The following is a 14,036-nucleotide window of genomic DNA, read 5'->3' as shown; positions in this document are numbered from 1 at the left end:
GTTAAAAATCTATAACAACGAACTAAAACGAATAAAAATAAAGTAGTCATTCTGGTAAAAATTAAAGCATACGGCTACTTCTTGTTACAGCACGTTTAAATACTGTAATAGGACTTTATTGTCCGTAAGTTCCGGGTTCGCACTGTTTTAATGTAGCCTGTGGTGGGCTATAACAAGAAAACGAGTGAGTTAACTTTGTTAGTTTAAATTACATCGCAAGTCTGATGACACTGAAACAATGTGAAGAGAACAAGTAGTCGTGCCGGGTTTCAAAATATTGCAAATAAACAATAATACGGAAACGTTTTGTCAACCCAACGCTCACGTAGGTTAGATCAACGTCAAAATAGCTTAAAAAAGATAAAAACATGACCCGGGACAATAAAAGCAATCAATTTCATTTCCGTTTAATCGCCGCGGCAATTCTCTTTCTCACGTTGTCGACCGAATCTGCCGACTTTGAATGGGATAAACTTTTTGTTCCTCCACTATTGTTATAAAGGGCTGTTCTACCAGGCGAGGAATGGCCATTGTACTGTGATCCATCACTGCGGCTTCTAGCCGGACTCTCTGAAGAACCAAAAGACAAGTCTTTGATGCTAGTGGACACTGAATTAGTCTCGTATGGAGGAGAGGGAGTAGTCCTGCTGCTGATATTTGGTTTAAATGATTCACGCCTTGGCTGGAGGTCTGGAAGAGAACGGAGCGACGGGATGTGGCTTGCAGTTCGTGGAGGAGTTTGGTCAATTTCCAGACTCCGTAAAGTCCGTCCAGAAAGTCTGCTGCTAGGCTCACTTTCGATACCGTTTGGATTGAGTTTGTTCAAAGCAGAAACAGGATTAAGGGGCGACTCGCCATTCTTCGATGAATTAGGAATCTGTATTAACACGAAGATCACAGTAATTTAGTCGCTATTTTCCAAGCATACCGCATTTTATGTGGCACTACGCTATGCAACTTTCAAGATTTAAACAGTGTTGTGAAAGTCTCTTCTCTCCAGACGATATCCTACACCATATAACCGTGTTCATGTAAGCTATGATTTTGAAAAACAGTGATCAGATCTATACATTGTAAAATGCCTACCAACATTCTAAAAATCCAGACAACAGTGGCATGTAATAAAAGCTATAACTAAATATCTTGCACTTTGCCAGCTTGCAGTAGATAAGTCCTGTTATTAAAAGGACTTGTTTTTGCTTGTAAACAAAGTACTCAGTATCTAATGTATGGCATCGAATATTGAATAATCTTACCTTACACGCTTTCAAGTCAGATCGGGCTTGACTTAAAGCTTCGGTTAGTTCGAATCGTTCTTCGCATTCTCTTCTGACAGTATCTTGCAAAAGGCTGATCTGTTAAGTACAAATGAATGCAGCACACTGCAAAGTAACAAAGTAAGTTACATGCTTCTTGTTGCAAAAGATTATTATTCTACGTAGATCTTATATTTCAATCAAAACTCATTCATACAATTATTTTTAACGGTTAAATGACGGTTAAATACGGTTAAATGACCAGCAAATAACACGGGTTTGTAGTTGCAGTTAAACTATGGGATCAATATGAAAAACTCATACACAATTACGTCATAAATAAAAAAAATAAAAATAATACTGATAAGGTAGGCCTACTGGTAAAATTCTAAAGTTTAAAATAGCCAAGTTTTGTCTCTAAATTCGTTGTTTGCGCTGTGCTTAGTCGCTTAATCTGTCTGTTTTGTAAAGCGTTGAGAAGCAACGCATTCTGCGATGGATACAGGATACAGCGCTATATAAAAACAAGCATTATTCTTATTAATCTACGCTTACTATCAGAGACACAAGTTAAATTGTGTCGTCCGTACCTCTTCCTTCATAGAGATAACACTTTGTTCCAGAGACTCGTTTTTAGTAACGATTTCTTGCATTTTTTGGTTGTCAGCTACAACTTGTAGTTTATTTAAAGCAGCATCGTTTTCTTGCTCGCCGGTGAGTTCAGTTATTCGCATCTCTAGCGCTGTGATAATTTTCTTCAAGCTGTCTTTCTCTGTATCAAAATGCAAATCATGTTCAAAGGTCAGAAACAAACTTAATGTCAAATTGCGATGCAACACTTTAAGACATGTAACAAGTAAACATGTAGAAAGACTTGTAGCTCCTATAAACGACCCCAATCTCACATTATACTGTACTGAAGTGGTTGTGATGGTGAATAAACTGACATTATTCACAAACTAACGGTTTTAGAAAAAGTGTGGAATCGGAGCCAGAAGGATTTAGGCGCGTCCGAAGTCGAAGTCAGATCTTCAAATATTGCAAAATCATGTATTTTCAACCCGATTCCACATTCCTGGCAATTACTCATCACCACAAGACTCACCTTCGTCAAATTCTTTCTGCTTTTCCTCCATGTTAGAAGTCATAAATTCTATTTTTTGACTTAATGTCGCAACTTGGCTTCGGTAAGGGGATATTTGTTTTTGGAAATCAGCGTCCAGCTGTTACATACAATAAATAACGAGAAATTTTAGCACAAAGTAGTAAAATCTTATTTTAGTGTATAAATTAAACGTTCTGTTTGGCATGGTTATTGGGCAAGCTTATCCCTGGTGGTTGAAGATTAAGTGGACTAAATGGAAAGCCACCTTTGTGGTCACCTTCAGACATGTCATTGAGTGTATTGTTAAGACATAGCTACGCGTCTGACATTGGCGATGAATTGTTAAGCTTATTACTTGTAAAGGTTGATCAGATTATGATAGCATAGGGCCAAGCAGCTGATAGCCTGCATTATGAGCACAAAAATACCTGCAGAATGGAATTTTGATGTGAATTTTACTTTTAAAAATAAAATATCACAATATCACATACCTCTCTTATTTCGTTTCTCTGTCTATTTTTGGCATCTGACATCGCTTCTAAGTGTTTGTCTTTTTCAACGCTGATTGCAATGTTAAATTCATCTCGCAGTTCTTTTTCCAAAGCAGCCATAGCTTCTTTGTGGCGTTCTTCTGCCAACTCTAATTCCTTTCTAACCTGATCAGGAAAACCTCCTGCCTCTTCAAGTTTTCTCTTGAAGTTCTCTCGAAGTTGTTGAATTTGATTTTGATGAGAAGTGATCATCAGTGCTCTACAAAAACATTAAAACAACGTAAAAAGCGCATTAGATACTTTATTTCGTCAAATCAAATTTAAAACACACAGTGGAATATTTTTTTGCTTTCAGTAAATAACAACCTTTCTTCAATCAGTGCCTTGTTGGTAGACTTGGCCTCAGCTAAAGATGCTTTGATTTCCTCCACCAGCCCACTGCTTAAGCTGGCCTGCTTGTGGAGCTCCTGCTCTTTTCTTTCTTTTTCTTTTTGAACAGCTCTTGTTTTTCGTAAATCCTCTTGAGCTAATGCAAGTTCTCTTTCCAGCTGCTGGCAGTCTTCGTTCAGTCTGTAAAAAAACACAAAAAAGACATGTACAACATTGCATGAGGTAAAGGAAAACCTTTTTTGAAAAAGGAAGAAAAGCAAAAAATCGCAAAGCATACAAACACGTTTGGGAGCACAACACTCAACTCAAAAACCGGATTCAAAATAGATGATTACCTTTGTATGGTCTTGTTTGCACTTTCCTCTGTTTTTTGCAATTTAAATGTCGCATTTTGTTGCTCTGATTGCTTTTTTCTAAATAGAAATAACAGTTATCTGCTGTTTTTATCCCAAGTGTACATTGGTTGCATGCACACGCAATCCGATCTTGTATCTGAGATTAACAGAGCTTCGAATTATTTGCACAATTAAAGCTGCTTTATTCCGTTTTCGAGGTGCTACTGAGTGAGGTTTTTCACACTCTATACTCTCAGATTTCAGTATTGCAAAATCTTACAATTTTTTTTTCATTATTGAAATGGAAACATTTGGCTTACATTTGAAATTAATGTAGATTCCGTTTAGCTTAAACACTTTCTTACAACATTCAAAAAACATATTAGCAAAATAGCTCAAAGTTTAACAATGAACATAGTGAAAACAAAACTTGCTTCAGCTTGTCATCCATTAAAGCCATTTGGGTTTGGAGCATTTTGTATTGTGCATTTGACGTTTTCAGTTTGGTGGAAAGATCTGTTCATTAAAACATTGTGACGTAATCCTTCATTCCATTGCAAAATTTTAATAAAGCACCTTGGCAACCTACATACACACTACACAGGCCTTGCCAACGTACAAACCTACATAATGACTGCATTGACTGTAGGATGGTGTAATTTTTATTTCGAACTACAGTATAAGTTAACTGCTCTTTATGCCTCTTTGAATTGATAGTTGTGAGAAACCAAATTGCAAAAGTGTGATCACTGAATCTCAAATCACTGCAAAACTCTTGATTTCAGTTTAAAAAATGACAAATATTTTTCTGTTTTTTGTGTTAGCAGATGCTCTTTAAAGAAGTACAATCTAATTCAATATTTGCACGGTTGCCATTGTACAAACGTAGTCTAAAGCCACACACAATATACACAAAAACAATGTTTATCAGCTTTTATTCAGACTATTAACTTATAGCCTACCAACAATCCTGACTGCTATCAAGCATAACATATCAGCCCGTCAAATTTTAAGCTTGCCTGTTGGCATGGCTTGTGTATATAGTTCGCTATGATTCAAACATCCATTAAATTGAATGAAAATGCTATGTTTCTTTTTAAAACTACGTTTTTAAACTTATTTTAGTTGAGTGTAGGCAACGTAAGACTGTAGAAATGCCATTTTTTATTACTTTACACTTCATTTACTCCTTAAGCAGATCATTTTTCAACAGTTCATAAAAAAGGGTTTAATTTACCATTAGATGAAGCTTCTAGCTCCTGGATCCTACTGTGGAGTTGAGCTTCTCGGCTATTAACAGATGAATCGACAGCCTGAAGGTCATGTTTCAAAGATGAAATCTCTTCTTCATATTTAGCAGCACATAACTTCCAGTTTTCACTGTTTATCGAAAGCTCATCTAGCCTTGTCTTCATCTCCAAATTCTTGCTTTTTAGTGACGTATGATCTGAATAATAAAACTTCAACTGAATGAGAGAACACAGTTACACGGCGTACACTATGCTATATGGAGTAGTATCCGTTTGATTATATAAAATGGCCAAAAAACTAAACAAAATTGCATGCGAAAATTCTAAAGTTAGTGAATAGGATAACATAGCCTCCTATCAACTAACCGATTGAACCATGGCTCAAAAAGACAAAAGCTTGCATTGTGATAATTGTGATTAATGTGGTAGTTGTAAATGTTGCAATGCGATAATTTTCACTTTTGTTGATGGTTCATGTACTGACAGTTAAAAGTATGACACCTGCTCCAGTACTCCAAGTGACAAAACAAGACTAAGTTTGGTCCTATAACTTGTTTTAACCTAAGCACTTGTGAACTAAATTACCAGTGTAGCCACATGCAATGATAAACCTTTGCATAGTCTATTAACTTAACATTTTATTAAAAACAGAGTGAAACCAGGGGTTTGATAAATAACGTGACTTGCGTTCTTCTGGTGACTGTAGGCTGCTAGGTTACCTCCTGATCTTAAGGATGATACCTAGCTTTTTATTCATTCCGTCAATATGTTTTTATGTTGTGCCATTTGTTACTGAACAGGTTGTATTTACCTGTTTCAGCCCCCTTGATAAAGTCAGTCGTGCTGAGTGACGAAACGTCGGTAATAAAAGCTTGGTAACATCGCTAACACCAGGAGGTCACCTAGTAGCCTATAGTCACTAGAAGAACGCAAGTCACATTATTGAACATTTTATAGCACAATACCTTTGATGCAGGCAGCTGCAAGATCAGGTAAGTTTGCAGTGATTTCACTGACTGAAGACAAGGTTTGTTTCTGCACTTCCTCAATACTCGAACGTAACTGATTCAAATCTATTTTAATTCCACGAGCTTCACGATGGAATTCTAATAAGCCTGGCTTAATTTTATCTTTATACGATCTGAAGATGAAAAATAAAACCACAATAAAGCAAATACATTTACAATAATTAAGGGTTGGCTCGAAACATACAGTATTTTACTATTACAGGGCTGGAAAAAATATTTAGCTTCCCGGGAATCTGTTTTTTAGCAAAAAAATTTCCCGCGGCTTACAATTACGATAATGACGTCATAATTACACCGTTTTCTGGCGAAAAGCCTTACGCAAAAATATATTATAGACGGCCATCTGTAGCTTCATAGTTCCAATAAACAGTCTTGGTATCATATTTTATTTATAAGCAGGCATGGCACACTGTTTGTGCATGGTGTGCCCACTTTGATCGGGATAAATTGGAACAATAGGCTTAATAAATTAGACGCGGCATGCTTACAGATTAGATCCACTGACTCACCGACCACCATGTGAATCTCATGAAACAATACGACATCACGAGCAGCTTGTTACGTACTTGACAAGTTGACAATAGCAACACTTCATGCTCGAACTGGTTGATAGTATGTGCAATGTGCATGAATAGCATAACCAATTACGAAAAGCGATATAGGCATAATAGCATGAAAACGGCCAGATGGCTGAATGCACAAGTTTCGCTGAGTGAGAACACAAGACATTGTGAAAACTACTTCTGTAACCTACAAAACAACCAATTAGCTACACGAAGAATAACGAAACACATTAATTTGACAACAAAATCAAAATTACGACGCTAAAACAGCTGTTTTTGTAAATCAAAGAAACCGCAAGCAAGTTTTGCCCATGCGAAATTACTACAAATACATTACTGGGACATAAAAGATGGTGACGATTTCTTGTTGTTCGGTCTTTTCTACCACAGAAAACACTTTGTACCTTTTCGAGCGAACGTCATTAGTACCGTACTAAAATGTCATAGTTTTCCTTTAAAATGTAGATTAAGAGCCTGTTTCACGATGCTATTACACTTGCTTATGCGTGGACTCTTCCAGTGAATGAGCAGCTCGTCGCTAATTTGTCTTTATTTAATTTTTTGTTTGTGGATGTTTTTGTATCTCCGCAAACATTTCAAATTTTTCAATGATACTTCCCAATTCCCATGCTTTTTACGACGCTTTCGTTCGGACTAATGCAATATATTTGTGCAATTTAGCTAAGAACATGTTCAGCTCTGAGGTACAAGTGGTAGGTCGTAAATACGCAGTGATACGACTCAGTGTCGGAACTGCAATGTGTCAGCAAGTTACCGTACCATGACGGTTGATGGTGAATGAAAAACGTTAGTAACGTGAGGTGATTTTTACGGTAAAAATTTCCCGCAAACCGACAAATTTCCCGGAAATGTCATTCCCGGATTCCCTATTTTTTCCAGGCCTAGACATCACAAAGCTGTGAAGAAAAATTGGGTTTTCAATGTTTTTGGAAAAAAATCTAGCTTATGCACTACATCAAGAATACACATAATGATGTAATGAACTACAAGATGATGAACTACAAGTACTGGGGTATCTTCCCTACTATTAAAACTTTGCTATGAATAATAAAACTGAGCATACATGAAAGTTGTTGAGAGGTGAGTCGTTTTCTGTTTTTCCACAGTTAATTCGGATTGCAATTTGCTATGGGCTATCTTTATCTCTTCAATTTCTTTTGTAATTGCTTCAATTCTACAAAAAGATGTGTTAAATTAGTTGGACAAGCTTAGTATAGCTCGCTTGGTAGTAGGATTAGCTTAGTAGTCCTCGCTTGTTAAGCCCTTGTTAAGCCGCTTGTTAAGCCGCTTGTTAAGCCCTTGGGACTGGACAATTTTGGACTTATTAAGTGGGAAAACGATTCTCTGCCGCTCCTATTCATTGAGTAATTCCGGACCAGACTAGATTGGGCTTAATAACCAAGTGGACGGTGGGTCTATCAACCATGGGCTTAATAGGCGAAGACTACTGTATTTGAAAGTTTATTTAAAATGTGTATCAGCTTTACAGCAAATCATGTTTTTTTTAATGCAAAAGCTGTAATAAAAATAACAACATCGTTCAAAACCAGATACTAATTTAAGTTTTTGGCAGCCGATTGTAGCATCGAATAGACAGCGATAGACACGTGTTTCGCCCATGAGGCTGGGCTCATCAGTATCGCACCGTATTCTTGCCACTTGAGTAATCGACCGCCGCTTTACCAGTCAGTTTAACTCTTATCTTTGTGGAAAGAAAGAGCCAACAAAACCAGCAGGTGCCAGGGGTAGCTCGCTGTGCTAGTGAGTAATCAGCCTTGTGGTGATAGCCGGGAAGAACGCCTTTTTTCACAGATACTAATTTGTTAATATTTTACACCAACCACAGTTAATTACACCTTTTTGGTAAAACAATAAAAAATACACGTACGTTGCATCTTTTTCTTTGGCAAGCTGAGATATTCTTTCAATTGCACTTTTGTTTTTTTCCAATTCAGTGCGTAACTTTTCTTCTCGTTCAATTGCACCCTCATGTTTCTCAAGTTCATTTTGCAGCAGAGTGACTTGATCTTCGAGCTTTTTTATTTCATGGTGAATGAGGTAACTGACTCCACAAAATTGGCACACTGTTTCATCTTGTGCAAGTTGCTGAAAAAAAGAGTAGCTGCAAGCTTAAAGTTTGCAAATATATTAATTTTGCTTTAATTTTTTTGTAGACTGTGCTTAACCTATTATATATAACTTTCTTTTTTTCTGTGACTTTCCATTAATTTAAATTTCTAACAAAATTGATAAACTTTGTTGACAGTATATGTAAAGAATGGCATCTTGCCGATATTTAAACTATGATATTAATTCAGTTACGATACTTTAACATATACAAATAGTGTTTACCCGTGGGGTAATGCCTACCGTATTTTGAGAGTCTACAACTTTTCAAGTGATTTGCAAGTGACAGTCACTAATTTGAAGTGCTTTCACTTTTGATGCAATTCTGATCATTCCTGACCACAGATGCAATTTTTGATAGATCGTAAAATTAATACTTCACAAAATAAAATAATAATCTATGTAAGAACAATTTATCCATTTTTAGTATAAAAAAACTTATTAACCACCAAAGAATAAGCAACATGCTGTAGAAGTGGTTTACTTACTATAAACTGATACAGTGTTTCCGCATAAGGATTCAGGAACGTATTTAAGATGCAATGTAGCCTACTTTTGGTTAAAAAGCAATGTAATCCTCAAAATGCATTACTGTACTGTACACCAAACGATACACGGTAATGATGAGTAGCTACTTAGACACAGTAAGCATTTATAAGTGTATCATCCAGTTTGTTAATATGCGATGAAGGCTTGCATGTAAAAATGTGGTTGCCACACTCGTTTTTAGTCTAAAGATTGCTTTAATTAAATCGATAGAACTAAAATGGTATATCTTTCCTATTTTGCGGTATAGATGTGAAGCCTGGAAGCTAAGGAAGTATTTGAATGCCGCTGAAATGTGGTAATTTGAAAAATGCAACAATTATCATACCTCAGCCACAAAAGAAATAAAGACGTACTACTGTAACTCAAACCAAAACTCTCTTAAACAACATCATCACCTGAGCGACAAACAAGCTTTTTTATCCATATCACAAGAAAGGAAAAGTTAGAACACAGTGCTTTTTGTGGAAAAATCAAAAGAAAATGACTTCATGGAAAAAAGCGTTTCAGATTATCAAGGATCATCTTAATGTTATAAACACAATAATTTTTAATACAGTCAAATACCGGGATAAATGGAAAGAACTATGCATGAATGCCTAAGCCTGGAACAGGCATGGTACGTATGATACAAAAAGAAAAATTAAAACATCAGTGAACTGAATTCTTCTTTTCAAAATTAGAGGTGTTGTGGCAGAGTGTAAAAAGTTGCTACAATTGCTACAGGGCTACAGTTTACACAATTTTTTTAGGGACAATGAAATCAAGGTGAAACTTCCTTATAAATAATTCAAAATACAAGTCTAAACCATTTTTTTTTCGACCCTGTTTGGCAGCTGTTTACAACCAAATTGACAATGATTAAATTAAAAAAAACATTCGTCTAATGTGCAAGTGCATCATTTTAGCAACTCACAACAAACCTTTTGAGGCCGTTCAAATGTTATATGATGTAATTTTCTTGTTTTTTTATGTCTTCTTCCATTTGACACCAAATAGATTATAGTGTTTTTCATTAACCCAGACTTACATAGTGGTAGGCCTAATGTAGCATGAAGACTCTTAAACCGTCCAAGCACATCAAGAAATATCTATATAATCTATTCAACTCAAGGGCCTCAGCTATTAAAATATTATGTTTTGAGGCTTATTATAAGAATTATATTGCTAAATAACAGGGTTGATCGGTTTAAACCGGGGCGGTTTAAACCGCCTGGTTAAAACCGGTTAAAACCAGGTTTAAACCGGGCAGTTTTGACCACCTATTACTGGTCAAAACCCCTTTAGTGTATGAATCAAGTTGATTTTCAATTGAATTAAAAATATTACCCTCCATGTTTAGTAATGATGTTCAACTATATTTTGTTTTGATCAACAATAACCTAAATGCTGGATTTGGAACAAAAAATATTCAATTTCTCTGTTTATTTTTGATATTTTAATCAGTTGGGTACCGTATTTTACGGACCATAAAGCGCATCCGATTATAAGGCGCACTGTCAAGAAATTGCTTTGATTAGTTTTTTGTTCAGACATAAGGTGCCCAGGGCTATAGAACGCAACGTATTTTAAGGAGTATGAGTTACCATATAAAGCTCATTAAACAAAAATGCGTAAGAAATGTAAGCAAGTCACAATATTACAATGAGCAAAAGAAAAAAAATGGGCCTAGTGAATATCACAGTTGCTAGTTGCTTTTACCGTAATTTATTGTGTAAGACGGTGGTTTATTTATATAATAATAGTATCGGTACTGGTTTTGAGTGTAGGCAATAAAGCACTACTTGATCCATACATTAGGCGCACCGGCTTATAAGCCGCACGATCAATTTATGAGGAAAAAAAAAGGATTTAAATTGTACCTTATGGTCCGTAAAATATGGGTATTTTAATTATTGAGAAAATTCAAATTCTAAAAATAAGTTTCTGATGAACCAAAAAATGCTTGGTAGAACGATGAACAATTTGCACAGCCAACTGAAGTACAAGAATTTATTCCAACAAATTTTTTTTTTATGAAAAACATTTGCCATCAAATTTTGCCTGACAGGTCGGTATTGGCGGCCATTAGTGAAAGTTCAGGCGGCCATGGCCGCCAGCTATTTCGAGGCCTGCATATCAAAATGGTCACAACTCACAACTGCTTTTATATTATACGGTAGGCTACATATTTCCTAAATAGCCCATAGCCCAGGTAGCCGACCATTCACTACATAAAAATATTTTTCTGGGTTTTGACCAGTTTTGACCGGTTTAAACCTAGTTTTTACCGGTTAAAATCATGCTAAATAATAATTAGTCCACCTGTTTGCAATAGGCTGACTACCGTTTGAATAAAAAGAGCATTCATAGGCTAACCAACATTGTTCAGCCTTCTAGAGATTACCTTAATTTCTTCTGGCAGTGGATGTTGTGGTGTATGTCGTTCCATTATTGGAGAAAGTGGCTTGATTTTTGCTGGCTTCATCATATTTCTTATGTAAACAACACTTACACGTTTTTATACAAAACAAATCGTTTCATATTTCCCCCAACAGCCTTCTAACTAAAAACAAAATTGTCACCAAGGCAATGTCAAAGCTACCACTAGGAGCGCAACACTTTACAATACAAAAATAAACAACAATCCTCCAAATGAACAGCATCGATTAAACTTTTATTTCGTTAAATGCCTGCTTTCCGTCAAAAAGAATTTTCTTCTAATGAATGGAGTTTTGGCAAAATTAAAAATAATCAACGGAAACAAATCATGGAAAAGAAAAACAATGGAAAATCATCAATATCGAATTTGAACATAAAGAACAGGAACTAGGTTAGATGTCAATGTGGGCTCACAATACAAAAATGAAAATGTCAAAGTTTGTGTTGATACTTACAAATGCACCTGTATGTAATATGGGCTATATGCGGTTGTGAACAATCCAGACGTGTTTTGTTCAGTTTGTTTTTATTTTGACCATCACAACAAAAAACAATATACGTAGGCTATTCCAAGCATAGCACTATATAGCACTACTAGCAGAAGTTTAGAAGAAGGTAAAAGCAACAAAACTCGGACGTTATAACGAGGTTGGTACCAAAACAGGACAATTAGTTAAAAATATGGCAACGGTTGCAACTTGCAACACCTCAGACATGAAAGACTAAAAATAGAGGAATAAAATATTTGTTAACCCAACAGTGTGACTCGTGCATCGATCCCCAAACCTTGTGGTAAGGTAGCCTACTGTATTTGCAACTAATCACAATAAAAACAATTTGAGAAGTCTGGAAGCGATTTCAACAATATTTTTTTAGAATTTTTTTTATTTGATTTTCAATAACTGAACACAAAAACAGCTTGGCACCTGCAAAATAAATAGCGTAGCCTATTTATCTTCAACTTAGTATTTTATTAGGAAGTGTGCAAAAAAACTGAACAGCGTATGGCAACACTGTTGTGATTGGAGCATGGTAACGCCTAGAACATCACACAACTAAGGCGAAAGAGCCATGTCCATTGAGGCAACTTTGATTGAGTATCACAAAAATTGAATGAGTGAAGAGGTTTCTCTAATGTGGTTCAGCCCAGTTCAGCTTGTTTTGTTTTATTTCTGACCATTACAACAAAAAACAATACAGTATATGCCAAACATAGCAGATATCTAAAAAAGTTGGTATAGGCATTATCGCATGACGTTAAATGTCTTGCCTTTTGTGAAAACTTTAGACCCTGACTAAGATTACTTAAACGCAACAAGTGATGTTTGTAGGTAGTTTGCAGACTAATCTTCTCCAATATGTTGTGACAAATGACTTGTAACTTAACAGGAATGCAAAAAGATGTTATCCATGCATAGGATGAGGAAATTGCTGTAGGCTGTACCGTAAGTTATTCTGTTAAATGAAGAACCTTGTGTACAATAGTTTTTACAGGGGAAGCCTATGCATGATTTAAAAAGTGATTTTGTTACCTTGGACACAGAATAAATGCTATGCTACCAACACTTTAAGAATACACTAAAAGAGCTGTTGTCTTGCATGTAATAGGATAGGCCTAGGCTAAATGTAGCTAACTGCTCTTGGCTGATGCTGAGCTGACCAAGTTTAAATTTACAAGTTTAAATTTACAACTGAAGATTTCGTCAAAGCTACAGCAAAAGATCGTTACTTCATAAATGGAAAGTCGCACCACCCTATATCCACCTTCAAATCCATATTATACGGAGAAGCCATTCGAATGCGTCTTCTGAATGAGTGCCATGAACATTACATTTCCAGCTTGTCAAGACTCAAAGAAAAAGCTACTAGGTCAGATTTCCCTATCGCGATGACAAATGACATGATTGGAATTGCTTCAACTTGGACTGACAGACTTAGGCCACCTAAACCTCAAAAGAAAAACAGCAAGACTGTGTGGGCTACTGCTTTCCCAGCTTTATTAAAAATGAGTGAAAAAGAAAAGGAACTTAAACCTGATGTCATGGTCACATACACAAGGCCAAAAACAATTGGAAATTATGTTACAAACTACAAAGATCTATCAAAAAAAATCCAATCTTCTGTTCTACAAAGAGGTTATTCTGCCCCTTGTGGTCGCTGTGCGTTGTGTGGTAACCATGGTCATCATCGTTTGTCAATGGTTTCACGTACAACGACATTGAGCACTCCGCAAAGACTTTTTAAGTTAAAACAGGAACTCAATTGCAGCAATTATGGGATTTATGTAGCAACATGTTTACTTTGCCATGAACAATATGTTGGACAAACGGTTAATAAATTTTCGGTTCGCTGGTCAGGCCATCGTGCAACTTGGAACACTTTCGATTTTTCTTCTAATAATGACAGGGCTGCGTTATTAAAACATTTTGCTGTATTTCATGATCTAAGTACTGAACCACAACTTTCCCAATGCTACAATGTCACATTTGTTGAACAACCCAAT

General features: G+C 36.0%; 1 protein-coding gene across 2 annotated transcripts; it reads right to left on the bottom strand.

The window, feature by feature from the left end:
* Positions 1 to 257: 257 nt before the first annotated feature.
* Positions 258 to 11,637, bottom strand: LOC145780956 (uncharacterized). Of its 2 annotated transcripts, none has more exons than XM_082592637.1 (13): positions 11,499 to 11,637; positions 8,328 to 8,545; positions 7,503 to 7,613; positions 5,793 to 5,968; positions 4,815 to 5,024; positions 4,012 to 4,093; positions 3,578 to 3,655; positions 3,219 to 3,422; positions 2,853 to 3,111; positions 2,362 to 2,479; positions 1,847 to 2,028; positions 1,257 to 1,355; positions 258 to 877 (listed from the first exon to the last, which is right to left on the bottom strand). In XM_082592637.1, the coding sequence occupies exons 1-13, from the start codon at positions 11,580 to 11,582 to the stop codon at positions 398 to 400; spliced, it is 2,301 nt and encodes a 766-aa protein (XP_082448763.1). In that variant the 5' UTR covers positions 11,583 to 11,637; the 3' UTR covers positions 258 to 397. The 2 variants fall into 2 exon arrangements, with proteins under 2 accessions (XP_082448763.1, XP_082448762.1); XM_082592636.1 differs by lacking the exon at positions 11,499 to 11,637 and adding an exon at positions 10,036 to 10,150.
* Positions 11,638 to 14,036: the final 2,399 nt, after the last annotated feature.

This window comes from Aplidium turbinatum, chromosome 12 (genome assembly GCF_918807975.1).
Source record: "Aplidium turbinatum chromosome 12, kaAplTurb1.1, whole genome shotgun sequence".
Lineage (NCBI taxonomy): Eukaryota > Metazoa > Chordata > Ascidiacea > Aplousobranchia > Polyclinidae > Aplidium > Aplidium turbinatum.
The sequence above is the reverse complement of the archived record's forward strand: the minus strand, read 5'-3'. Positions and strand labels throughout refer to the sequence as shown.